Raw genomic sequence first — 27,500 nt, 5'->3', positions numbered from 1 at the left:
GACCGGAACTTAATGGCCTTAAGAGCTAGAGACAGAGGATTAAATATAAACCCCAAAGCTGCTCTAGGTACCAAGCGTTGGAGCGCAGGCTGCCAGGGGACACCATGTCCTTAGCTGCTCACGTCACCAACAGGCAGAGTGGCCCCTGCTGGGACTCAGCTTCCTCCTGGACAGGTGCCAGGGGCTGGCTGCCTGAACAATAACAGTAAACCTTGTCCACCTTTTCTACCCAGAAGCAGCACACACCTGACACGGCTGAGTGGCCTCCGGTGCACATGTGTGTGTGTGTGTGTGTGTGTGTGTACATGTGTGTGTGCATGTGTGTGTGTGCGTATATCTGCACGCATGCCCTTGGGTGTTACCTGTCAGGCACTGCCCACCTTGCTTTGAAAGCTCTTCTCATTGGCCCAGGGTGCTGGCTAAGCTGGGTTGACAGACAGTGAGTTTTGGGGATCCACCCATTTCCATGGCACAGTGATTAGATTACAAGAGCGCTACACTGCACCTGGGTATTTTATGTGGATTCTAGGTCACTTTGTGCAGAAAGTATTTCAACAATGGAGCTAGCTCCCCCAGCCCAACTTTACTTTTTAAAGTAAGCCAGTACATTTACTCATTGCTTTTCTCAACTTAGGGGACAAAAAGCTGATGAGGAACTGCAAGACAGCTCAGTGAGTAAAGGTACATGCCACTAAGTCTGTTGGCCACTAAGTCTGTTGGCCACTAATGATGGCCACTAAGTCTGATGGCCACTAAGACTGATGGCCACTAAGTCTGATGGCCACTAAGTCTGATGGCCACTAAGTCTGATGGCCACTAAGACTGGCAGTCACCAAGTCTGGTGGCCACTAAGACTGATGGCCACTAAGTCTGATGGCCACTAAGACTGATGGCCACTAAGTCTGATGGCCACTAAGACTGATGGCCACTAAGTCTGATGGCCACTAAGACTGGCAGTCACCAAGTCTGGTGGCCACTAAGACTGATGGCCACTAAGTCTGATGGCCACTAAGTCTGGTGGCCACTAAGACTGGTGGCCACTAAGTCTGATGGCCACTAAGACTGATGGCCACTAAGTCTGGTGGCCACTAAGACTGGTGGCCACTAAGTCTGGTGGCCACTAAGACTGATGGCCACTAAGTCTGGTGGCCACTAAGTCTGGTGGCCACTAAAAGTTTGCTCCCTAGGACCCACGTGGTGGAAAGAGAGAAATTATCCTTTGACCTCCACATAGGTGCAGTATGACAAAACACATACCCGCAAATAAGTAAATAAAACATGTAATGCAAATTTTTACAAATTAATGAGTAAGAAATATGAAACAAAACCAACTCAGGTGTTGAGATTTGAACCCACGTTAAGTCTGAGGTAAGAGTTCTGCTTCTGTCAAGAGCAGCTGGAGACCAAGCGGGAGCAGGTCCGGGTCTCTACATCAGCTGCTTCCCCTGTCAGCTTTCTTATTGATGGAGAACTGCTTCCTTCAGAGAACACAGAGCTGGAAGCTCTGCTCTGATGTCTACTACAAGGTTCTGAGAGAGTCGGGCTGCAGGTTTCGGTTTGCAGTAGTCTCTCACTGATAAACAGAAGTCCCATTCCTTCTGTATTCAAATGTGTTCATAACTCTCAGGGCCACGGGCTACCATGTTGCTTGACAAGGACTCAGGGCATGCTGGGATGCAATGGAAAGTGGGAGCCATCTGGCTCTTCCTATTGGCAAAGCCCCCAGCAGCTGTCATTGCTCTGGCTGGGTGAGAGGTCATCCTTCACTGTTAGTGTTAGAGACAATGATTGGAGATGCCACCCTTCCCCCATGTGCTCACACACGAATACCATCCAGGGACAGAAGCGAGGCTCGCCAGCGGCAGGGATCTACCAGTGAAGGTTTGGGTGTAGCTCAAGCCAGAATCCTCTAGTGAGGAGCTGGAAGTGGCTCAGAGGCAGAGCACTGCCTAGAATCTACCAGTGAGATGAAAGGGTGTTGCCCTGTCATAGGACACCTGCCTACCGCAGGTGAGCGACTGGGGGTATGGTCACCTGTAGAGCACTTGCCTATCAAGCCTGAGATCCTGAGACGCAGCCCCCAAAGTCACATCATCAAAGAACTCTGGTCTGGAGGGGCAGTGCAGAGCAAATAAAAGGAAACAAACTTGGAGGGGCGGGGGGAGATTTAATAAAGAGAGAAGGCAAGTGTGTGGGCACCACTTGCTAACATGTGTGGGCACCACTCGCTAACATGTGTGCACACCCCACACTCCACCACCCTTCTCACCCACGTGTGCACCATTTATGGCTTTGTTTGTAAGTTTCATTTTCATTTGTGTGTATGTATGTGTTCTTGCTTGTCTGTATGTGCGCCATGTGTGTACAGGTCCCCACAGAGACCAGAAGAGAGGGTGGATGCTGTGGAGCTGAAGTTACAGGTGACTTCTGAGAACTGAACTTATGTCCTCTGCAAGGGCAGCAAGCGTTCGTAACCGTGGAGCCACGCCTCTGGTCCCTGGGTTGAGTTTTTCAAGGCTCAGAATATGTGACTATAATAAATGTAATGTTGGCCAGCTGTCACATGCTGTCTGAGCTCACTGAGGAACCAGCTCTGCAAACACAATTGTCCCATACACACATCACCTCAGACCCAGGTGCATGTGGGTAGGACTGCTCTCTTGACTCTGTGATGAGAAAGAAGAGAGTGAAAACTCTGTGTCATTGAGAACAGCCACAAAGGAAGTGATGTTAGTGGAGGCTACCATCCAGTTAGCGGAGGCTATTATCCAATTAGCGGAGGCTACCATCCAGTTAAGGTAGTGGAGGCTACCATCCAGTTAAGGTAGTGGAGGCTACCATCCAGTTAGCGGAGGCTATCATCCAGTTAAGGTAGTGGAGGCTACCATCCAGTTAGCGGAGGCTATCATCCAGTTAAGGTAGTGGAGGCTACCATCCAGTTAGCGGAGGCTATCATCCAGTTAAGGTAGTGGAGGCTACCATCCAGTTAGCGGAGGCTATCATCCAGTTAAGGTAGTGGAGGCTACCATCCAGAGGTGCCTCTCTACCTCTTCCTATTTCTTCTTTTACCTTTGCTTTCTATCTACTTAATAAACTCAACTATGGGCTTTGAACAATGGCTCAGAAATTAAGAGCACTGAAGGAGACCGGAGGTTCAATTCCAAGTTCCTAGGTGATAGCACACAACTTTCTGTGACTCCAGTGCCAGGAGATTCGACACCCCCTTCTGGTTACCAAGGGGACTACACACATATGGTACACACACACACACACACACACACACACACACACACACACACACACACAGGCAAAACACCCATACACACAAAGAGAATTTTTTAAAAAACAGTAAAAAATAAACACACACTCAAAACTGAAAATACAGCTATCATAGATAATTGTCAAGATGCAGAACGCTGATGTTACTGGTAAACCAGCTCCGTACTGACCTGAGAAGAGAGTAGAGTATACTTATTCAGAAGAAACAAAAGCAAAGCTCCTGACTTTACCCTGGGATGAAATAAGGCTTTTGTTTGTTCTGAATTTAGCATAAGAGCATGCCAGCCTGCCTCTAGGAAGAGGATGTGACAGATCCCAGCCCTGTGTTTTCCTGCGACTGAAGGCGTCGTCTGAGAAAACTGCCATCCCAGATGATGGCGCTCACAAAGTGCAGCCATGGCTCGTGCTAATGTCTGAGCTGAGTGGAAGAGGCACATCTTTCCTTGGGTGTCTCTGCTCAGAGATGCGGCTTATCTCTGGCTGGGGAAGCTGCTTTGGGGGTGCACACACTGGTACCTGAGGTGAACGCAGACTCTGTCCCTGCAGGACCGACTTTGCTTAAGTAGAACGCATCGGAGCAGAGCAGGAAGGACGGGGTGTCGGGAGGAAAGACCTCCAGACACGGACACCGGGCACTGACACTTTTGATCAGGTGAGAACTGGTGCCGGGGTTGTAGCATTAATGAGAGAACACTCTAGAGGCTGGTGTGCGCGACGAGAAAAATGACGTCCTTTGTTGAAGGTCCCTGACCAGATCTCACGTAGCTCAGACAAGACTCAGCCCTGCTCTGCAGCTGAGGATGACCTTGAACTTAGGACCCTCATGCCCCCATCACCTCCCGAGGGCCAGGCTGGCAGTCCTGTGCCACCGTGCTTTGCTTATGTGGCACCGAGGTGAGTGGAGGGCTTCAACTCAGTCCTGCCACTGGAGTCACATTCCCAGGTTCTTAAAGCACCATTTATGATCGCCATGCAGGAAGCCCACGACATGCCAGTTACACCACAACGGTCTGTGGCTCTTCAAACACACATGAAGTTCTTGATACGCCGCACAAAACAAATTCACCTCCACGTTTACAGCAAGCAACCCATTGGGCTTGCCACAGAGAATCTCTAAGGCCAGGGAACCTCGGACCTATCTCACAGCTGGTGAGCTGATCAGCTGGCCCCGTGCACTGCGGGGCGGCACGCTGTCCAGCTGTGCAAGCCGATTCAGCAGCAAGGGAACGAGGAACGGGGAGCTGCTCAACATGCTTTCAACAGAACCGAAGAGACACCTAGGCCATCCACTTGCAGAGCGAGCGGGCCCCGTGAATGAGAAGCACCCACATTCCCAGTGCGCCCTGCGGTGCGTGCTGCACCGTCCTCTAGAGAGCAGAGCTCTCGAGCCTCTGGCTCAGTTTCCTTCCAGCCAGATCCCTTCCCTGTCTCCACCTACGTGTCCTGATCATCTTCCACCAGGGCCACGCCACAAAAGTGGTTCCGCTGAATTTCCTATAATGTCATATTGTCATTTCCCACAAAGCTCTGCCTCGAGTGAGCGCCACGGAGAGACGCCTTTGCTCTACCCCCAGCTCTGTTCGGGGGAGCCTGTGGGTCCCAGCACTGTCCCGACACCCAGACCTGGAGGCCAAGCCCACTCACCTGGCGTGAGAGACGCAGTCCAGGTTCGGGGGAGGGCGCTGCATGGAGGGACCTTCTTTCTGGTTTCCAGATTTTAAGTAACAGGACCGGATCTCCCCTGCGAAGCCATGAGATTTGAACATAAAGGATCACCCCACTGGCTGGGAGGCACGTCTTCAGGCTAAAGGGAGCCCCGTCGGGCTGACTGTAGAGTGACTGGGTTTGTTTTGCTCTGGGTGAGACTTGAAGCAGAAGTTATTTAGCAAAGGAAAATGGCATTTAAAGAAAGTCACTAAGAAAAGTGTTGTACAGCCCCACCTGGTGACCCCACATGCTCACTACATCACTGCCTGTGACCTGCTTACCGGGGTTGTTCTGTTTGTCACTTGGTTAATGCCTGTTTCCTGCTCTTCTTTACCTTCTACTCTTTCCATTTCATTCTCTCTCCCTATGGTGCCCAGGCTGGCCTCCAACTATCAATCCTCCTGCCTCAGCCTTCTATTGGGATTTCAGGCATGGGCTACCACACCTAGTAGTCTTCCTCAGGTAGCCCAGGCTGGCACAGAACTCACTATGTAGCTCAGGCTGGCAGAACTCACTGTGTAGCCATGACACCCTTGAACTCCTGATCTTCCTGCCTTGACTCCTGAGTGCTAGGATTAAAGGTGTCATTAAGTGGTGCTGGGCATCCAGCCCCAGCTCATCGCACCCCAAGACAGACACATTCCCAGCCCTTTACTTCATCCCCACCTCTGTTCCGCCCCTATGCCAGCAGGACTGGAGAAAGGCTGCAGCACGTGGTCTCTGTGTGCACACATGCACATGGGTAGCACATGTAAAAAGAGGCTCGCTAGACATGCAGCTTACATGGAGGCCACAGGGGCCAGGCTGCCTCAACGAAGGTGAGCCAAGTGTGCTCTTGACTGGGTGTCAGGCTGGAGAGCAGGAAAAGGCAGGGTGGAACTCATTTGCAGAGTGGAGGGTCCCGGGTACTGAGCTGTGAGTCAGCTCCTGGCCTAATGCAACCTCCTAGTCCCAAGGAACACCTTCCCCCTGGGCCCCAGGAAATGCAGCTAACTTCCTGTCAGAGAGACCTGCCAAGTGGCCCTTAGCAAAATAAAGCCAAGGTGGCTCTCAGGATTCATTTGTTTTCTGGAGTGTGTGTGTGTGTGTGAGTGTGTGTGTGTGTGTGTGTGTGTGTGTGTGTGTGTGTGTGTTACACACAATAAGCATGTGCTCTACCACTGAACTGTGTCTCCAGCTCCCAGCCTTCTGCTAACAGGAAGGCTGTTCTTAGCACTGCAGCCCACAGGGTCCATGAGCTGGATAAGGACACAGAACTCAGCATCCGTCCGAGTACTCAGGGACTGACAATGGACGGGAGCCCTGCAGACAGACACACAGCACATTCCTTCTCACGGGCACGACCTAGCTGCTCATTCTCAATCTGTATATATCTGTGTTTATGTTGGAGTGGGTGCATGGAAAGGCCAAGAAACTAGAAAGCGGCCAGGAGAGGAAGGGAAAGAGGCATCAGGGGAGGGGGAGGGTAATGGAACAGGTGGTTTCAAAGAGGGAGGGAAGTGGATGGGAGGGGTCACACGGGACGGGGGCAGGAAGACCCGGGAGAGCTGACCCAAAGTAAACCTGTGGGAAAACCCCACAAGGAACCTGCTACTTTGTATACTGAACAAAAAACAAATTTAAAAAACTTTTAAGGGAAGTTAGCCAGGGCCCACCGGGGTTGTCTTTGGGACTCTGATTCAACCATCTGACTGGTGATTTCTTACATAACTACTATAAATCATTTTTATATGAAGGCATCAGGGAAAGCTATGAGGATCCGATGTTTAATGAGTATCTAATAAATATTTATTGGGCACTGGGCACGTGCCCTGCTGAAGTCTCTGCGCGGGAGGGAGAACATCATTAGCAGACTGCTGTAAGACAAGAAACAACTAGTGTAACAGTGCATATGGAAGCGAAGGGTTGGGTGTTTAGAGAGAACAGAACGGGGCCCAGGGATGTGGCTGGGGGGCGGGGGGGGGGTGGACCGCTTGCCTAGTGTGCACAGAGCCCCTGGCTTCCATCCCGGGGCCACATAAACCAGGCACGGTCACACGCACCAGTCATGCAGCACTCAGGACTGGGGCTGGAGCGTCAGCAGTTCAGTCCGAGCTGTGTAGTTAGATGGAAGCTAGCCTGAACTACATAAAACCTTGTGTCAAAAGAGTAAAATGTTTTAAAAGAGCGAAAGTCCGTGCCAGGCATGGTGGCACATGCCTTTAATCCCAGCACTCGGGAGGCAGAGGCAGGTGGACTGATGTGAATGAGAGACCAGCCTGGTCTACAAAGCGAGTCCAGGATAGCCAGGACTACACAGAGAAACCCCGTCTCGTAAAAAACCAGAACCCCCCCCCAAAAAAGAACAAAAGTCAGACGCTAGATCTAAGGGTTGCCTGAAAATTTCTCCTTGGAAACAAGACACAAAGGGTAGCGCAGCCAGAGCAGGAAGGAGAAGCAGACTCCCAAGAACCTTATGAGGCAACCCCAGGGCCACCTGCCTGTTACACTCTCAACACTTGGACTGCGGGCCACGCAGAGCCCCAAGAAAGCCACGACCACCCTGCCCCTTGCCCCGTGGGCGTGCCTTAGGACTCACCGTGCTCATCGATGAAGACGTGCATGGCGTCCAGGGACATCTCCTCCTGCACAGACGTTTCTGGCCCACTGATGACCTGCAGCACCGAGCTGTCTTGTTGGGAAGTCACTCTGTAGATGATCTGCCGTTGCCTGCTGCCCTGAAACCTTAAAACACACGAAGGCTTCAAGGATGGCTTACTGGCTAGTTTTATGTCAGCGTGACACAAGCTGGACGCATCAGAGATGAGGGAGCTTCAGCTAAGGAAAACGCCTCCATAAGGTCTGGCTGTAGGCAGATATGTAGGGCATTTTCTCAATTAGCGATTGGTGGGGGAGAGGGCCCAGCCCAGGCCGGGGCTGAAGATGGTCCTCAGCTCTATGAGAAAGCAGGCTGAGCAAGCCATGCCAAGCTAGGGGGAAAGCAGCACCCGCTGCTGTGGCTTCTGCGTCAGATTCTGTCCCCAGGTCCCTGCCCCGACTTGCTGTGGTGATGAGCTGGTGTATGGAACTGGGAGTGAAATAACCCCTTTCTTCCCCGAGTTGCTTTTGGCCGTGGTGTTTTTATCACAGCAATAATGACGCTAACTAAGACAGGTGGGAAAGGGCTGGGGAGACAGCTGTGTGGTAACGTGCTCCCCCTGCTGCAAGTGGGAGGGCCTGAGCCAAACCAGCAAGCTCCAAGCTTAGTGAGAGATGGAGAGCTACTGAGAAAATGTTCACCACACACACACCACACACACACACCACACACACACATACCACATCATTCACAAAGCATCTGGTGGGAGAGACCCCTCACAGTGCCCAGCGCCTAGCGCCCAGGACACAGGGCACAGCGCCCAGCACACAGCACACAGCGCACAGCACACAGCGCACAGTGCCCAGCACACAGCACACAGCACACAGTGCACAGTGCTAAGCCACCAAGTCCTCCTTACAGCGCTGTGGTCTTGGCAGGCTGTGTGAACACCGGGCTGGAGTTTGCGTGGTCTTGGCTTGGCAAGTCTGGTTTCCCTGGCTTGGGATCACGTCCACTGGGCTTTTCAGTCTCTACAGTTTCCTCCTTGCTCCCTGGAGAGGCGTGACCTGGAAGATACAGCTTTCCATGTTAACAAGAACCAGGACCATCCACGATAGTGCTCAGGAATAAACTAACAGCCCTGAAAGAAGAAAAAAATGAAGACTCGGGCCAGGTAGTTAGACTAATGATCCCAGTAGGTGTGAGGCTGAGGCAGGAGGATAGCTGTGAGTTCCAGCCCAGCGGGGCTACAGAGTGAGACTCTTCCTTAAAATCAAGCAAACAACAAAACTCCAAACAATCTGGGTGTGGTAGTGTACACCTATAATCTTAACACTCAGGAGGCTGAGGCAGGAGGATCCCCAGGAGTTGAGGCTAGTTTGGTCTATAGAGTGAGATTCTGTATAAATGACAGAGAGAGAAAGGAGGGAGGGGAGGAGAGAGGAAGGAGGAAATGCAAGTTTCTAAGTTTACTAAGGATGAAAGTCTATAGATACATTTGAAACACAGACGCATACACATTTGGGACAAGTTGTTCAGGCATCTACAGCCACTCAGGCACCTACAGCCGCTCAGGCACCTACAGCCGTTCAGGCACCTACAGCCGTTCAGGCACCTACAGCCGCTCAGGCACCTACAGCCGCTCAGGCACCTACAGCCGTTCAGGCACCTACAGCCGCTCAGGCACCTACAGCCGCTCAGGCACCTACAGCCGTTCAGGCACCTACAGCCGTTCAGGCACCTACAGCCGCTCAGGCACCTACAGCCGCTCAGGCACCTACAGCCGCTCAGGCACCTACAGCCGCTCAGGCACCTACAGCCGTTCAGGCACCTACAGCCGCTCAGGCACCTACAGCTGCTCAGGCACCTATAGCCGTTCAGGCATCTACAGCCGTTCAGGCACCTACAGCCGCTCAGGCACCTACAGCCGTTCAGGCACCTACAGCCGTTCAGGCACCTACAGCTGCTCAGGCACCTACAGCCATTCAGGCATCTACAGCCGTTCAGGCACCTACAGCCGCTCAGGCACCTATAGCTGTTCAGGCATCTACAGCTGTTCAGGCACCTACAGCCGCTCAGGCACCTACAGCCGCTCAGGCACCTACAGCCGCTCAGGCACCTACAGCCGTTCAGGCATCTACAGCCGTTCAGGCACCTACAGCCGCTCAGGCACCTATAGCTGTTCAGGCATCTACAGCTGTTCAGGCACCTACAGCCGCTCAGGCACCTATAGCCGCTCAGGCACCTATAGCTGTTCAGGCATCTACAGCCGCTCAGGCACCTACAGCCGCTCAGGCACCTACAGCCGCTCAGGCACCTACAGCCGCTCAGGCATCTACAGCCCCTCAGGCACCTACAGCTGCTCAGGCACCTACAGCCGCTCAGGCATCTACAGTCGCTCAGGCATCCGCTCTGCCTAGGGACTGAGAGGCTCTCTTGATGGGGCACACTACCGTAGCTGTTGGAATCCCTCCCCACCCACCACCCATGCCCAGAAAGGTCCTAACACATCCATGCTCAGCCTCAGATTGAAAATGAGAAGACGACCATGACAACCTGTTTCTGATCCCACTGACCATTTTAAAATCTCACTAGTCGCTCCATTCACTCCTTCTCCACCTGTCAATCTTCTAGCTGAAGGCAGAGAGCCCCCCCACTCCCCCATCCCCCCACCCCCGGGAAGGCAGACACTTCCCCATCACAGACTTTGAGCTCTCGGCTTAGTGCCATGGAAGGTGCAGCAGGGCCCACACTCACCCTTTGCTGGGGCTACCTCAAGGTGAAAAACTCTTCAGAAATCAGCAGATACAGATCTCCTTCAGACAGCGGTCGAGACTAAGGGTCTTGGCTTTTGCCACTATGTGAACTGAAGAGCATGGCTGGCCTGTGTGTGGACACAGGAGCCAAAAGTGTCACTATTGTCTGTGAAAACTGCCAACCCTGAGGTGTATCAGCCCGGACCTGAATCAGGAGCAGAAGATCTGAACCTACAAGGCCTTTCAAGACGTGTTGTTGAGGGGCAAGGGACGTGGTCCAGTGGACAAGGTGCTGCTGAGCACAGGGTGCTCAGTCTGACCTCAGAATGCACCAAAACAGCCAAACGAAGTGGCACACATCCTAGACATCAGTTCTGGCGGTGGAGACGGGCAGGTCCCTGAAGTTTGCTGGCCTAGCTGAATTGGTTAGTGAGCTCCAGGTTCAATGAGCGATTCTATCTCAAAAGACAAGGAACAAAGCAATAGAGAAAGACGAGACATCTACCTCTTGCCTACACACGTGTGCGTGTGAACAGAGCACACACACACACACACACACACACACACACACACACACACACACACCGACTGAGACTGTGGTGACATGTCCAACGATGTCAGCCATGCCACCACAGCAGACTCTCCTTGGCTTTTTCCCAGTCACTGGAGGAGATTGACGACTTCTGAGTGGGCCCCGACACCAAGCATTTCAATCATGTCAGTGTCAAGTGTCTCTGGCACAAAAAAAGCTTAAATTTAATTTGACAGTCTGTCAGGCCGAAGCATGACACCAGAAGAAATAACCTTGCCATGTCCTTTCTCATAGACACAGGGAGACACGGAGGCGAACGGCAGCTCCCACGCCACACTGCCTGCTCTGCGTCAATCTGCTCTTCTTCCTTAATGTGGACATTCCTCAGGTCAGTATGGGGGCCACCTCCCCAGGCTCTCTTAATCCTCGTGATTGACACCAGAACACACTGAAGTTGTTATTTTCCTAGAACTGAGACATTTTTCATAAGATGAGCCAATACTAAAGATACCCTGTCTTAATTAGCGTTTCTGTCGCTGTGAAGAGACACCATGGCCACAGCAGCTCTTACAAAGGGAAACATTTAATTGGGCTGGCTTACAGTGCAGAGTTTTAGTCCATTATCATCACGGCGGGAAGCATGGTGGTGCACAGGCAGACACGGTGCTGGAGAAGGAGCTGATGGTTCTACATCCGGATCAGCAGGAAGAGAGAGAGCCACATGGCCTACCTTGGGCTTCTGAAACCCCAAAGCCCTCCCCAACCCAGTGACACACTTCCTCCAGCAAGGCCACACCTCTTACTAGTGTCACTATTGACCTACGGGGCCATTTTCACCCAAGCCACCACCACTCCTTCTATCACATTTACTTTAAAGGTTAACCCCTCAAATGCCACTCGATAATCTCCTAGGTCACCCAAAGGGCTTCACTTCCCCGAGGTGCAGAGATTTCTTCAGAATGGAAACACTTTCTCTAGGATGGACGCTGCTCACACCTGAGGGAGGCTTACAAGCTCCACAAGGCTCCTCCCTAGGGTTTCCAGGAAAATTAGTGCCTGGGGGACATTTTCCAATTGGCAGTCTCCTGGAGGAGAGTCCCCAACCTGTCATACAACATGAAAGTTGTGCAAGAAACAAGTAGAGGTGGTGGAAGGGCTTTGTGACAGGGCAGCTGCTGTTGGATCATCCTTGCTCCCATCAGCGACAGAGACAGACTCAGTGGGTCACTAAGCTAGGCTGGGGTGAAAGGTCTCTTTGGTCTGTCCTTGCTGCCCTGTCTGAAATTTACAGACATCCGTTCATGCCTTCCCGAGGAAAATCGCACACCTATGCCAGAAATAACTGTCCAACTAGTATCTGTGTAGCACATTTAGGATATGGTTTTATAGAAATTTCAAGAAGCTAAGAGACCAGGCAAGGAGAAGATTGATGATCAGTTAATATGCAAACAGATCTCTAGTCAAAAGCTAAAGCAGCTGGCAACCCACACATCACCTTCAGCCCCAGCCCAGGCGCAGACTCACCGTGGGAGAATTAGCTTGTTAGACGGCAGGCACTGTGAGCAAACAGCCCAGAAAGCCATCCTGTACTCTGTGGCATTTAGCTCCACATGAGCAAGGCCTCTCAGTAACAGAGCATCCGCATCTCTGTCCCTGTTTTTATATTTCCAAGCAAAGAAAGCCAAACTCTAAGCCCTAAGCAATAAACACGAGGCAGCCCATGGCCATCTTCCCCAGCCAACTGTTTCTATGCAGGTTAGACAAGAACCTGCCCCCCCAAACCCCCACCCCCCTGTCCCCTGGTCCCACCCCCAACCCCCCATCCTCACCAAGGAACTGTGTACAGCCCTCCAGGCTTTAGGTTGCTACCCAGACCAGCTGACCCCCTTGCCCTGAGGAAACCTTTGCTTGTTCTGAGCTGGTGGCTGTGGGTATCTTTATTTACTTTATCTCTATTGGGATTCTAGGCAGGGTCTCAACACACAGCTGAGGCTGGGCGCAGTCTTCCCGCCCCAGCCTCCCCAGAGCCAGGACGATGAGCATGCACCACCACACTCGGGGCGAGGCTTTGAGTAGTGGATCATTTGCCACAGCCTTGAGGTGGAGGGTGATGTGAGGGCTGAGGAGCATTCGCTGCCCTTCCTCACAGAGCCCAGCTGATGCAAGACATCCTAAGGAGAGCTAGAAGCTCCATCCTCACTCCAATCAGATCCAAGCTGTACTCTCCTGTCAGTCAGGACTACAGGTAGAAGAGATGCCACCCCAGACCTCCGATGTCACCTCACAGTCGCATTGTCCTGTCTACCCACTTTGGAGCTGAACATTCAGGTGACAGTAGCCAGTGATTTTTGAGAGACAGAATACCACACAGCTGTGGTAAATCTCAAGAGGCTTGAGTGCCACTGAAGCCTCTCTGATGCTAACAGCCTCCGGGCACAAGACTTGCTTTGGCCCACCGCTTTTTTGAAGGAGATACGGTCTAGTGCCATTGCTGAGGCGGAACAGAAAGACAGAGGGAACACTGAGACAGAAGAAGAAAAGGCAGCCTGGAGCCTGGCTGGAGCTTGGCTCCATCCGTCTGCGAGCATCACCAGCATCTTTAACATCTGCTGCCAAAGTTGTCAACAGACAGACAACGTTCCTTTTCTATGATGTTTAGAATACGAACGTTAGGATAGCAGGGCCCTTGCTTACTCCCCTCTGTGATAGCAGGGCCTTGCTTACTCCCCTCTGTGATAGCAGGGCCTTGCTTACTCCTCTCTGTGATAGCAGGGCCTTGCTTACTCCCCTCTGTGATAGCAGGGCCTTGCTTACTCCTCTCTGTGATAGCAGGGCCCTTGCTTACTCCCCTCTGTGATAGCAGGGCCCTTGCTTACTCCCCTCTGTGATAGCAGGGCCCTTGCTTACTCCCCTCTGTGACAGCAGGGCCCTTGCTTACTCCCCTCTGTGATAGCAGGGCCTTGCTTACTCCCCTCTGTGATAGCAGGGCCTTGCTTACTCCCCTCTGTGATAGCAGGGCCCTTGCTTACTCTCCTCTGTGATAGCAGGGCCTTGCTTACTCCTCTCTGTGATAGCAGGGCCTTGCTTACTCCTCTCTGTGATAGCAGGGCCTTGCTTACTCCTCTCTGTGATAGCAGGCCCTTGCTTACTCCCCTCTGTGATAGCAGGGCCTTGCTTACTCCCCTCTGTGATAGCAGGGCCTTGCTTACTCCCCTCTGTGATAGCAGGGCCTTTGCTTACTCCCCTCTGTGACAGCAGGGCCCTTGCTTACTTTCCTCTGTGACAGCAGGGCCTTGCTTACTCCTCTCTGTGATAGCAGGGCCTTGCTTACTCCCCTCTGTGATAGCAGGGCCTTGCTTACTCCTCTCTGTGATAGCAGGGCCCTTGCTTACTTCCCTCTGTGATAGCAGGGCCTTGCTTACTCCCCTCTGTGATAGCAGGGCCCTTGCTTACTCCTCTCTGTGATAGCAGGGCCTTGCTTACTCCTCTCTGTGATAGCAGGGCCCTTGCTTACTCCTCTCTGTGATAGCAGGGCCTTGCTTACTCCTCTCTGTGATCGCAGGGCCCTTGCTTACTCCTCTCTGTGATAGCAGGCCCTTGCTTACTCCCCTCTGTGATAGCAGGGCCTTGCTTACTCCCCTCTGTGATAGCAGGGCCTTGCTTACTCCCCTCTGTGATAGCAGGCCCTTGCTTACTCCCCTCTGTGATAGCAGGGCCCTTTCTTACTCCCCTCTGTGATAGCAGGGCCCTTGCTTACTCCCCTCTGTGATAGCAGGGCCCTTGCTTACTCCCCTCTGTGATAGCAGGGCCTTGCTTACTCCCCTCTGTGATAGCAGGGCCTTGCTTACTCCCCTCTGTGATAGCAGGGCCTTGCTTACTCCCCTCTGTGATAGCAGGGCCCTTGCTTACTCCCCTCTGTGATAGCAGGGCCTTGCTTACTCCCCTCTGTGATAGCAGGGCCTTGCTTACTCCCCTCTGTGATAGCAGGGCCTTGCTTACTCCCCTCTGTGATAGCAGGGCCCTTGCTTACTCCCCTCTGTGATAGCAGGGCCCTTGCTTACTCCCCTCTGTGATAGCAGGCCCTTGCTTACTCCTCTCTGTGATAGCAGGGCCTTGCTTACTCCCCTCTGTGATAGCAGGGCCTTGCTTACTCCCCTCTGTGATAGCAGGGCCCTTGCTTACTCCCCTCTGTGATAGCAGGGCCCTTGCTTACTCCCCTCTGTGATAGCAGGGCCCTTGCTTACTCCCCTCTGTGATAGCAGGGCCTTGCTTACTCCCCTCTGTGATAGCAGGGCCTTGCTTACTCCCCTCTGTGATAGCAGGGCCCTTGCTTACTCTGCTCTGTGATAGCAGGGCCCTTGCTTACTCCCCTCTGTGATAGCAGGGCCCTTGCTTACTCCCCTCTGTGATAGCAGGGCCTTGCTTACTCCCCTCTGTGATAGCAGGGCCTTGCTTACTCCCCTCTGTGATAGCAGGGCCTTGCTTACTCCCCTCTGTGATAGCAGGGCCTTGCTTACTCCCCTCTGTGATAGCAGGGCCCTTGCTTACTCCCCTCTGTGATAGCAGGGCCCTTGCTTACTCCCCTCTGTGATAGCAGGGCCTTGCTTACTCCCCTCTGTGATAGCAGGGCCCTTGCTTACTCCCCTCTGTGATAGCAGGGCCCTTGCTTACTCCTCTCTGTGATAGCAGGGCCTTGCTTACTCCTCTCTGTGATAGCAGGGCCTTGCTTACTCCTCTCTGTGATAGCAGGGCCTTGCTTACTCCCCTCTGTGATAGCAGGGCCCTTGCTTACTCCCCTCTGTGATAGCAGGGCCCTTGCTTACTCCCCTCTGTGATAGCAGGGCCCTTGCTTACTCCTCTCTGTGATAGCAGGGCCCTTGCTTACTCCTCTCTGTGATAGCAGGGCCCTTGCTTACTCCTCTGTGATAGCAGGGCCTTGCTTACTCCTCTCTGTGATAGCAGGGCCCTTGCTTACTCCCCTCTGTGATAGCAGGGCCTTGCTTACTCCCCTCTGTGATAGCAGGGCCCTTGCTTACTCCTCTCTGTGATAGCAGGGCCTTGCTTACTCCCCTCTGTGATAGCAGGGCCCTTGCTTACTCTGCTCTGTGATAGCAGGGCCTTGCTTACTCCTCTCTGTGATAGCAGGGCCTTGCTTACTCCCCTCTGTGATAGCAGGGCCCTTGCTTACTCCCCTCTGTGATAGCAGGGCCTTGCTTACTCCTCTCTGTGATAGCAGGGCCTTGCTTACTCCCCTCTGTGATAGCAGGGCCCTTGCTTACTCCTCTCTGTGATAGCAGGGCCTTGCTTACTCCCCTCTGTGATAGCAGGGCCCTTGCTTACTCCCCTCTGTGATAGCAGGGCCTTGCTTACTCCTCTCTGTGATAGCAGGGCCTTGCTTACTCCCCTCTGTGATAGCAGGGCCCTTGCTTACTCCCCTCTGTGATAGCAGGGCCTTGCTTACTCCTCTCTGTGATAGCAGGGCCTTGCTTACTCCCCTCTGTGATAGCAGGGCCCTTGCTTACTCCCCTCTGTGATAGCAGGGCCTTGCTTACTCCTCTCTGTGATAGCAGGGCCTTGCTTACTCCCCTCTGTGATAGCAGGGCCCTTGCTTACTCCTCTCTGTGATAGCAGGGCCTTGCTTACTCCCCTCTGTGATAGCAGGGCCCTTGCTTACTCCCCTCTGTGATAGCAGGGCCCTTGCTTACTCCCCCTTTGGCCCTGAGCTTTCTGGAACTCTTTCATCTGTTTGCTTCTCTGTTGATGTCACAGCACACTGACGAAGAAGCCATTTGGGGAGGAAAGGGTTTATCTTGGCGGTCAGATTACAGCCTATCTTTGAGGGAAGGCAAGGAAGGAAGCACAAACGAGTACTGCTTCCTGGCTTGTCGATCTACCCTCCTTGTACACTCCAGACCTGCCTGCCTGGGAGTAGCACACCCACCCTCATGCTGGGCCCTCATGCATCAACCAGTCATCAAGACAGACACGCCCACAGGCTGATCCCATGGAAGCGGCTCTCCAGAGGAGGCTCTCTCTTCTTAGGTGTGTCAGTCTGACAAGATTGATAGCTTACCTCCCCCTGTGGCCTAGGGTTTGCGTCACAGGCTGGGTTCCATGTAGTGAACTCCTGGGACCACCTTGGCGCCTCATCTACATCCCTTAGCATCACCCATTGTGACGTGACGTGACCCTAGAAGCTGCCAACGCCACCACACACAACTGTAAAGACTGTTGAGCGTGACTCTTGGAAAGGCATCATGCACACACTCTTGGGCATGCTCTCATATTTTCCTAAATGCCTCTCTATCAACCACCACATTAAGTGTCTATTTTAAACATTTTCTGTAACAAAATCCAGCTATGCTTCAAGCTGCCTCATCCCAAAATTCCTTTCTAGGGCGCAGCCGAGACCCCTGACTTCACCTGAGCGATGGGCTCTGTAAAGAGCACCCCAAGCTGTGCAGGCGACAGGTTGGAGCTGACTCTCTGGCCTATAACCTTGGGCCACTGACGCTCCCTTCTTTGGAATCAGAACAGCCAAACCTGGGCCACCACATTTGAACCCTTGCTGTAGTTTGAATTTGAAATGTTCCTTCCTTGCAACCTCCTATGTCTGAACACTGGTCCCCGGTTAGTGGTACTGTTTGGCAAGTATGACTTGACTGGGAATAGCCTCCACAGGCTGATATGTTTAACATATATACATACATACGATATATAAAATATATTTGATTATATATTCAATATATATAAAATAAATGTATATTTATATATCTGCACAACCTGAGATGGGACTTTTTGTTTTTTGTTATTGTTGTTGTTATTGTTGTTTGTCTGGATTTTTTTTTTTTTGAAACAGGGTTTCTCCATGTAGCCCTGGCTGTCCTGGACTTGCTTTGCAGACCACGCTGGCCTTGAACTCACAGAGTTGTCAGCCTGCCCAACTGCCTGAGGTGTTCTTTACAGAGACCACTGCTCAGGTGAAGTTGGGATTCTCAACTGCTCTATAGAAAGAAATTTCAGGATGAGCAGGCATGAAGCCTAGTTGGAATTTGTTAGAGAAAAGCTCCTATCTCTGAACATGGGTCCCTGGTTGGTGGAACTGTTTGGGAGGGACTAGAAGGTGTGGTTTTGCAGCAGGAAGTATGCCACTTAGGCTCTGAGGCTTTAAAAGCCCATGCCCACCCCCCTCTTTCTCTTTCTCTCTCTCTCCCTCACCAACACCATTCACGTTTGTGGGTAGAAAAGTGAGTTCTCAGCTCTGCCTCCTGGGCCACGCCTTCCTTCCTGCCACTGTTCCACCCACCACAATGGCCATGGACTCAGCCTGTGAAATGTAAGCCCCAGTGAACTCTTTCTCTTATAATTGCCTTGGCCATGGCTTCTTTATAGCAATTAAAAAAAAAAAAAAGAGTAAGACAGAAAGGAACCATTGGAAGATGGAATGTCACCAGAGGAAATTGGATTGCTGGCAGAGGACCTTGGGGATTTATGGCTGGGCCCCACTTTCTATTCACTCTCTGCTTCCTGCTCTCCTTGAAGCATTCCAGCTGCACACACTTGCTGCCATGCCTTTCCCTTCATGGCCAACTGCACCCCATCAAACCCACGGCCAACTGTACCCCGTCAAACACAGGGACAACTGCACCCCATCAAATGCATGGCCAACTGCACCCCATCAAACCCATGGCCAACTGCACCCATCAAACACAGGGCCAACTGCACCCCATCAAACACAGGGCCAACTGCACCCATCAAACCCATGGCCAACTGCACCCATCAAACACAGGGCCAACTGCACCCCATCAAACCCATGGCCAACTGCACCCCATCAAATGCATGGCCAACTGCACCCCATCAGACCCATGGCCAACTGCACCCCATCAGACCCATGGCCAACTGCACCCATCAAACCCACAGCCAACTGCACCCATCAAACCCACGGCCAACTGCACCCCATCAAACGCATGGCCAACTGCACCCATCAAACGCATGGCCAACTGCACCCATCAAACCCACGGCCAACTGTACCCCGTCAAACACAGGGACAACTGCACCCATCAAACCCATGGCCAACTGCACCCCATCAAACACAGGGCCAACTGCACCCCATCAAACCCATGGCCAACTGCACCCATCAAACCCATGGCCAACTGCACCCATCAAACCCATGGCCAACTGCACCCATCAAACCCATGGCCAACTGCACCCATCAAACCCATGGCCAACTGCACCCATCAAACCCAGGGCCAACTGCACCCATCAAACCCAGGGCCAACTGCACCCCATCAAACCCATGGCCAACTGCACCCCATCAAACCCATGGCCAACTGCACCCATCAAACCCATGGCCAACTGCACCCCATCAAACCCACGGCCAACTGCACCCATCAAACCCACGGCCAACTGCACCCATCAAACACAGGGCCAACTGCACCCCATCAAACCCATGGCCAACTGCACCCATCAAACAGAGGGCCAACTGCACCCCATCAGACCCATGGCCAACTGCACCCCATCAGACCCATGGCCAACTGCACCCATCAAACCCACAGCCAACTGCACCCATCAAACCCACGGCCAACTGCACCCCATCAAACGCATGGCCAACTGCACCCATCAAACCCACGGCCAACTGCACCCCATCAAACCCATGGCCAACTGCACCCCATCAGACCCATGGCCAACTGCACCCATCAAACCCACAGCCAACTGCACCCATCAAACCCAGGGCCAACTGCACCCATCAAACCCAGGGCCAACTGCACCCCATCAAACCCACGGCCAACTGCACCCTATCAGACCCTCCAGAGGAAAGCCCTTCTTCCCGTAGTTGCTTATTGTCTGTTATTCAGTCACAGGAACACAGGACAGCTAATTCAACCTGCAGGGCTGCACCTCCTTGAAGCCCAGCTGGGTTCCTATGACACTTGCCACACCTCAGAGTCACTTAGGAAGAGAGCCATCGTGAGAGGTCGTCGGTTTTAAGTTGGCCTGTGGCACATGCATTGGAGACTGTCTTCAATGTTTTAACTGCGCTCAGAATGTGGGTAGTGCCAGGCCAGGGTCTGTGCATCCAAACCCTAAGAGTAAAGAATTCTAGCAAGGAAGCAGATAGGCAAGCAAGGGTGAGTTTGTCCTCTGTGGTTGTCTGAAGGAAAGGCCCCACAGGTTCACAGGGAGTGGCACTATTAGGAGGTGTGGCCTTCTTGGAGGAAGTGCGTCACTGGGGGCGGGCTGTGAGGTCCCAGGTGCTCCAGCCCAGCCAGTGTGCCACAGTCTCTTCCTGCTGCCTGGGGATCCAGACATGGAACTCGCAGCTACCCCTCCAGGACCATGCATCACTACACTTGCCGCCATGCTCCCTGCACTGTGTCAATGATGGACTAGGCCTCTGAACTGCAAGCCAGCCCCAATTAAATGTTTTCCTTTATGAGCGTTGCCCCATGGTCATGGCGTCTCTTCACAGCAACAGAAACCCTAAGACACTCTCCCTATGCCCTTGGCTGTGGCTGTGACATAACTCCTGCTTGCCTTCCTGCCCTGACCTCTGACCTCTGACCCCACCCCCACCCCGCCCCCACACAGAGCGAGAGGCTATAACCTGGAACTGTATGTAAGATGAATAAATCCTGTTTCCCGGAAGTTGCTTTTGATCAGGATGTCCTATATCACAGCAACACAAAGCAGGGCAATTTGCAATGGGACACCTCCCTGACTGAACTTGGCTGGCTGGGGAGTTCAAGAAGTTCTTCTCTGACGGCTCTCTCTCCAGCTATGCCGTAGCTTCTTCTCCCTCTCCCTCCTTCTCCCCTCTCTCTCTCTCTCTCTCTCTCTCTCTCTCTCTCTCTCTCTCTCTCTCCCCCTCCCTCTCCCTCTCACACATGCACGCACACCCTGCGAGCTGATGTCCAAGCCGGGATAACAAGGGCCGACGGACATCCCTGCTGTGATATCATCAGAGAAGGGGGGGGTTGGGGGGGTTGGGGGGGGGTTGGGCCTCACCTTCAGGACCCTGATTCGCTCCTCTCTGCTCTGCGGTGGAGGAGTCCAGGACCACCACCTTAGCTGTACTGATGGATTCCAACAGGGAGACAAACTCTAGGAAGTTGGACTCGTGCGGAATCTGTCCATCCTTGGCCTCCAGGTCTGATTTGGACGTTGGAATGGGCTTCTCGCCCTCAGCGACCCCCTCCTTGGCACCCCTGCTCAAGAAGATGTCGGTCCCGCTGTCCACGCTGAGCACGCGGGCATGCCTTTTCTCATGGCTGCCCTTACACGAGGCGGGGTCGAGGTTATCCTGGCCCTCTGGGCTCCCCTCAGCCTCAGGGTTCGCCCCGGGGGTGAGTGGCTCCCAGGCACACCTTGGGGTGGGACTACCATCCTTGGCGCTACACTCCCCAAGCCCAGAGCCACAAGCAGAACGATGACTGGGGGTCATCTTCTCCTTCCTCTCTGGGGTCCTTTCGCCTCCATTTCCTTCTGGACAAGAGCTGCCTCTTCCTCCTCCGTCGTCGGTTAACTCGAGGGTGATCAAAGGAACTCTGCTCTGCTCCGGGTCCGCAGGACCGGCCGCTCCTGGGCCAGCAGGCTCTGCGTCCGGCCTGACACTGGTTCTGTCGGAGCTGGTTACCTTCAGATGCAGGGAGCTCTCCAGGTCACTCATGGAATTTGGGGTACTGCTCATCGTGATAACTATCTTGATGGGCTCATGCAGACTCAGTGGGTCTCCGGGCTGGGAGGTGTCAATGAGGGTCACCTCCACCTCGCCCTCTGAGGCAACCGCTTCTGGGTTCAAGGGCAGTGGTTCGGCCTGACCGGATGTTGGGGTTAGCTCCGCCTTCTCCGTGGGCTTGGCCAGGACTGTGTTGCACTGACAGCAGCTGCTGCTCAGGCTGGCCTGAGGAGACCCGCTCTGTGGCTGTGCCCTGCTGGGGCCCTGCGGACCGCTGCTGGGCTGAGGAATGAGAACGGAGCACTCACTGCCCCATGGCTGGAAGGAGATGTCCGTTTCTAGTAAGTCATACTGGGACAACGACAGATGGGGCAGCTTCTTTTTCATGGCTCCGGTGTTCACCAGGCCACTTTCAGACCTGTGGCGGGCTGGGCGCTGGCCGGGGACCGCTTGTTCTTTCTCTTTTCTCCGTGTGAGAATTTCTGTGGTAGCTGGCTTCACTGGGCCCGCTGGTCTGGGAGCGGGTTCCGGTGTGCGGCCCTGAGTATCAGGAAGGCTTTCTGACTTCACGCCGGGTGAGGTAGATGACACCACTGCCTCGGGCTGATCCTCTGATAGAGCAACACCTGTCGTGAAAGACAAGGGTGGGTCTTTCTTGGTGTGACACATCTGCGGTGAGGTCCCAGACCTCAGAGCGAGACATTTAAAGCCAAAACCCAAACCAGCAACAAACACACTCAGATGCCTCTCTCTCTCTCTCTCTCCCTCCCTCCCTCCCTCCCTCCCTCCCTCCCTACCCTGTGTTTGCGTGTGCATGTGTGTGTGTGTGTGTGTGTGTGTGTGCAAATTGCCCACTGGGTAGGCTGGCTAGTGAACCTGGCTAGTGAACCTCAGGAAACCCCACCCCCCTCTGTGTGCTGGATTATAAGTGTGAGCATCACACCCAAGCTTTTTTTTTTTTTTTTGTGGGTTCTAGGATCTGACTTGGGTCTTCCTCGTGCTAACATGGTGAGTGCTTCACCTACTGAGTGGTCCTGGCTCCTGGGTGCTTATCTTACAGGAAAGCTCCTTCTCCTGCGGCTCCTAAGAGGTCTATATTTACAACAGTGACGCATGTGCTTTCTTGTTTTTTTTTTTTTTTCCTGTGCTGAGGCCTCAAGTCGAAGTCACATATTCAGGCCTTGTGGCCAGAAAAGGTGTGGCTCTGCAGGGTGGGGTGGGGGTGGGTGGCTGGAGGGACCACTGTGTGCACCATCGAAAGAGTAAGCATCACACAGGCTTATGCCTGCTCCATGTCAACAGCACTCTATCCTCATTGTGACAATCCAAAGGCTTTGGGCATGCTGCATGTCCCTAGGGAACAGAACCCCCCACGAAAGACTCACAGCTCTTAACACTTTCACCTCGGGGGCTGGCAGGGTGGCTCAGGGGTTAGAGTGCTTAAAGCTCTTATAGAGGAGCTGAGTTCAGTTCCCTGTCAGCTAGCTCACAGCTGCCTGCAACCCCAGATCGAGGGGGTCTGGCACCCTCTTCTGGCCTCTGTGGACACCTGCACTCATTTGTGCGAGCTTGTGTGCACACACAGAAATACACATGTATATACATGATTGAAAAATAAATCTTTTTGAAAGATCTTAATCTCTCTGACTAAATATCAAAGGATGACGTTACTCTACCTTTGAGGTCTTCTACTGTCTCCTGTGCAGGCAACTCCTGCAGAAACAGAAAGCAGACATCACCAGCAGGACTCGGCTCACCACACAGTCCCTCAGGCTCTGCACAGCAGGCCGCCACCCTCCGCCCGCAGCAGCCGCCCAGTCTGTCTAACTGGTTGACAGGGAAGGGACCCCTGAGCACCTGTGCTGAAGTGCAGAAGATGGATTCTGAAATATGTCTGAGAGCAGCCATCCTCCCAAGATGGCTGCACCGTGACAAAAAGAGAGAGGATGCTAACAAAGAGACTAAAACCAGAAGGAACAAGGCACAACTGTCGTGAATGGAGACCTATAAATGCCCTAGACACCGGGATTCCAAGAAGCAAGATTTACTGCAGAAAGTACTGAAGAGAGGGGTGGAGCTCAGTACAAGTGGGAAGCACGGGCAATCTGATGACGTCGTGGCTGCTTGGACAAGAGAAAAGGAAGGAAGAGCTGTGTACCGTGGTCCTCTGACAGGGAAGACAGCATGAGAGGTCGATGGTCTTTTGGGGGCACACAGTAGAAGGTCCCAAGTGCACACACTGCTGTTTCCACAGCCCACAGCTTTAAAAGCACAAAGGGCAGTGACCATAGGGCCCACGGCAACCCTCCCACCGGGTGCTCCATGCCAGAGAGTGAACACCGAAAAGACAGGAAGAGGTCACCAACCAGTGGCCCCGAGGAATGCTGGGAGTGGACACTCTGCCCTTGGGAACTGCATCGGAGGGGTGGTGTGGCCAGGCTCCCTCGAGGCTCTTCTTTCTTGGCGCTGTGAATCTGCCTGTTATTGCTGACCCAGAGGAGAAAGAGCAGATGTTACCAGATGTTACCAGAGCCGGGCTCTTCCATGAGCCTCCCAAACAGTCTCCTCAGGTTTGTTTCCTTATTTACAAATCTTTGTTTTACTAGTGCATAAACTTTCCCCTAAAATTAGAAGACATGCTCCCTCCCTCCCCACCACCATGTATGTGTGTGTATGTGTGTGTATGAGTGTATGTCTGTGTGTGTGTCTATATGTGTCTGTGTGTGTGTCTGTGTGTGTCTGGGTGTTTGTGTACATGTGCACATGTACCTGTGGAAGCCAGAGAGCGGTCAACCTCCGGTACAGCTCAGCTGCCATCTACTTTGTTTGTTGAAACAATGTCTCTCACAGGTCTGGGACTTGCTGATTTGTCTAGGCAGGCAGCCTGCAAGCTGTAGGGATCCACCTGCCTCCAGAACCCCAACAATGGCATCACAAGCTTATCACCATCACCATGTCTGGCCTTTTACGTGAATTTTGGGAATCCAGCCCAGGTTGTCAAGTGTCCTCCCCAGCCTGGTAGACAACCTCCAAAAGCAAACTATACAAAGTGAGACAAGCGCAGTGTCCTTAAGTTTCCCTGCGTTGCTCTCAGGCCTTACTCTGTGCAAGGTGTGGTGTGACCTTTCTGTCAATACACCCGGTTCCTCATGAACTCTGAGAATTTAAGTAACAAAATAAAATAATCAAGTAGAAGCTGGGCACAGTGGCACACACCTTTAATCCTAACACTCGGAGAGACAGAGGCAAGTGGGTCTACAAAGGAGTCCAGGACAGCCAAGACTAGACAGAGAAACTCTGTGTTTAAAACAATAACAACAACAAATACTTAAGTAGACTATTTTGCATTCTTAATCTTAATCCAAATGAATTTTAGATCCTAATATAAGGCTCTATTGGTAGCCAGATAAAAACATCCAGTTTGTAAAAACAAAACAAAACAAACAAACAAAAAAACCCAGAAAACTAATTCTATTTAGTTTTAAATATAAGCAAAGTATACAGACCCATGTTTGCCTGGGATGTTTGCCCTCATATATGATTCATAAGTAGAAGGCAAATTCTAGTAATTCATTTTTATTTTATTTTATTTTGAGCCAAAGTTTCTAATAGACTGGAACTCAGTATGCACTTGTAGATGACCTTGAACCCCCGTCCTGCTGCCTCCACCTTTCAAGTGCACAGATCACTGTACCCGGTTTCTGTGGTGCTGAGAATTGAGCCGAGGCCCTTGCGCAAGCTAGGCAAGTGCTCCACAGGCTGAGCTACAACCCCAGCCTGGACAGCAGCGTTGTAACCAAACCCAAAGCCTTTGCTTCGGGAGCAGGCGCTCTTCTGGCCGACATTACCTTGGGTTTTTGTGCCTGGCCGTGTGCGGGCAGCTGGCCTCTCGTTCTGGCCTCCGCTTGTTTCTCTTTCTTGGGGACCGGTGCTGGATCACTTCCCCCTTATCAAACATGAGGTGCAGGCGGTAGCTGACAAGCTTGATGACTGCGAAGAAGATGGTCACGGCGCCGCAGTAGACCAGCGCCGTGAGGACGTTTGGAGGAAAGGCCTGCGGGGAGGGGAGAAAGGACGCTCTTGCTTGCAGACCTCCACTTTGTTTTAAACCTCAGTACACAGTCAGCTATTTACTGAGCATAAGTCAGGCATGATTTCAAGTGCTTCTGGCTTGGGGACATTTTCTGGTTAGGCTCTCCAAAGAAAGAAAGAGTTATGTTACCCATTTACCTTCTTTCTTTCTTGTTCCCCGGGTTCTGATCAGCGACTTTGATGACCAATGTTTCTACTGTGCCCTTTGCCTTTTATACATGCGTGTTTTGTTACTGAAACGTGGGTGGCTAAGGACGCTACAGTAAGTAGCAAGAGTCACCCTTCATGTAATGTATGCATCAATGTGCTGTTGTTCCAAGAGTCAGAATAGGGCTGGGAGCACAGCTCAGTGGTAGAGGACTTGCCTGTGTGGGGCCCTAAGCTCAGTTCCCAGCACTGAGAGAGAAAGGGAAACAAAAAGATTCAGGCGGAGGAGTTGGCTCAGCCACTGAAATGCTTGCCGCACAAGCGTGAGGACCTGAGTTCAATCCCCGGAACCCACAGGAAAAGCCGTGTACAGTGGAGTGCACTAACAATCCCAGTGCTAAGACGGCAGAGCCAGGAGGATTGTGGGTGCCCAGCAAGCACCAGGACGCTGGCGTCTCCATTCCTACTGCATTCCCGTTGCCATGCCATCCACCCTTCACGCTTAAAACTACACCTGAATTTGCTTCTATTTATGAATTAATCCCCAAACCATAGATACTACTAACAATTCAAGTAACACATTCAGATACAGTTTTAAAATGTAACAAGGAACCTCAGAGCAAATGCTTTTGCATAGCTGGTGTGGCGGGTCGGATGGGCCCATACATAAGAAGAAAACTGTGGAAGAAGCCAGACCACTGACTGCATTGGCGACTTTTCTCACTGTTGTGGCCAAGTGCCTGACAAGAAGCGACTTAGGCGGCAGGCAGCCCCATGCTGGCGGAAGTATGCTGGTGGGGCTCCACACCCCTTCAAATCTCCAGGAAACAGGAAATAGGGAGTGGACAGGAAGTGGGACTGGGCTATATCACCTCAAGGCCCACCCTCAGTGAGCCACTGCCTTCATCTCCCAAAGGTACCACAGGGTTCCCCAACAATGCCACTACCTGGGTAGCATGAGTTCAAGCAGGTGACATTTCACATGCCAACCACAGCAAACAATTTCTGACAAAGGGTATTTTCCAGGATTCCTTGGGGATATTTCTTTTTAAAAAATGATTTATGGGGTTAGAGAGATGGCTTAGAGGTCTGCTCTTCCAGATATCCTGAGTTCAATTCCCAGCAACCACATGCTGGCTCGCAGCCCTCTGTATTGGGATCTAATGCCCTCTTCTGGCCTGCAGGCGTACATGCGGACAGAATGTTGTATACATAATAAATAAATCTTTTAAAAAATGATTTATTTATGTGTGAATTTGTATCCTCACCCCCCTCCCCCGCATATATGTCTGTGTAGATCCCTTAGAGCTGGAGTGGCAGACACTTGTGAGCCACCATGTGGACACTGGGAATTGAACCTGGGTCCTCTGGAAGAACAGCCAGTGCTCCTAACCGCTGAGCCACCCCTCCAGCCCTGGGGATATTTCTTATGGTCAGACGTTTCTCTTCTTTCCTGGCTATTAAGTACCTAGGTGTACTCTTTATTTTGAAATAAGTTAACAAAAGATAAGGAGCAATAGAATGTGCCTCAGCTTTCTCACACTTTTCTTTCTTTCTCCCCACTTTTCAGAGGTGGGTTTCAACTTGTGGACCATGACCTCTTTGGGGGATTCACTGACTTTTTCACAGGAGTCACCTAAGACCACTGGAAAACCAGGATATATATATATGAGAGAATAAAAGGACTAAAAGATTCTTAACAATCTTCAAAGCCCAAAAAGTCTCCATTTCTTT

At 52.4% G+C, this 27,500-nt stretch overlaps 1 protein-coding gene across 2 annotated transcripts in view; it reads right to left on the bottom strand.

The window, feature by feature from the left end:
* The window catches only part of PCNX2 (pecanex 2), a 143,630-nt gene that overhangs the window by 112,456 nt on the left and 3,674 nt on the right, over window positions 1–27,500 (bottom strand). For both annotated transcript variants that reach the window (XM_084757682.1, XM_084757683.1), the window contains exons 2-8: window positions 25,376–25,581; window positions 23,894–24,014; window positions 23,204–23,240; window positions 20,858–22,153; window positions 8,484–8,631; window positions 7,565–7,710; window positions 4,924–5,020 (exon numbers count right to left, since the gene is read on the bottom strand). In XM_084757682.1, coding sequence (XP_084613808.1) covers window positions 4,924–5,020; window positions 7,565–7,710; window positions 8,484–8,631; window positions 20,858–22,153; window positions 23,204–23,240; window positions 23,894–24,014; window positions 25,376–25,581 — 2,051 coding nt within the window. The remainder of the gene's footprint in view (window positions 1–4,923; window positions 5,021–7,564; window positions 7,711–8,483; window positions 8,632–20,857; window positions 22,154–23,203; window positions 23,241–23,893; window positions 24,015–25,375; window positions 25,582–27,500) is intronic.

This window comes from Acomys minous (genome assembly GCF_964271855.1).
Source record: "Acomys minous genome assembly, chromosome: 14".
Taxonomy (NCBI): domain Eukaryota; kingdom Metazoa; phylum Chordata; class Mammalia; order Rodentia; family Muridae; genus Acomys; species Acomys minous.
The sequence above is the reverse complement of the archived record's forward strand: the minus strand, read 5'-3'. Positions and strand labels throughout refer to the sequence as shown.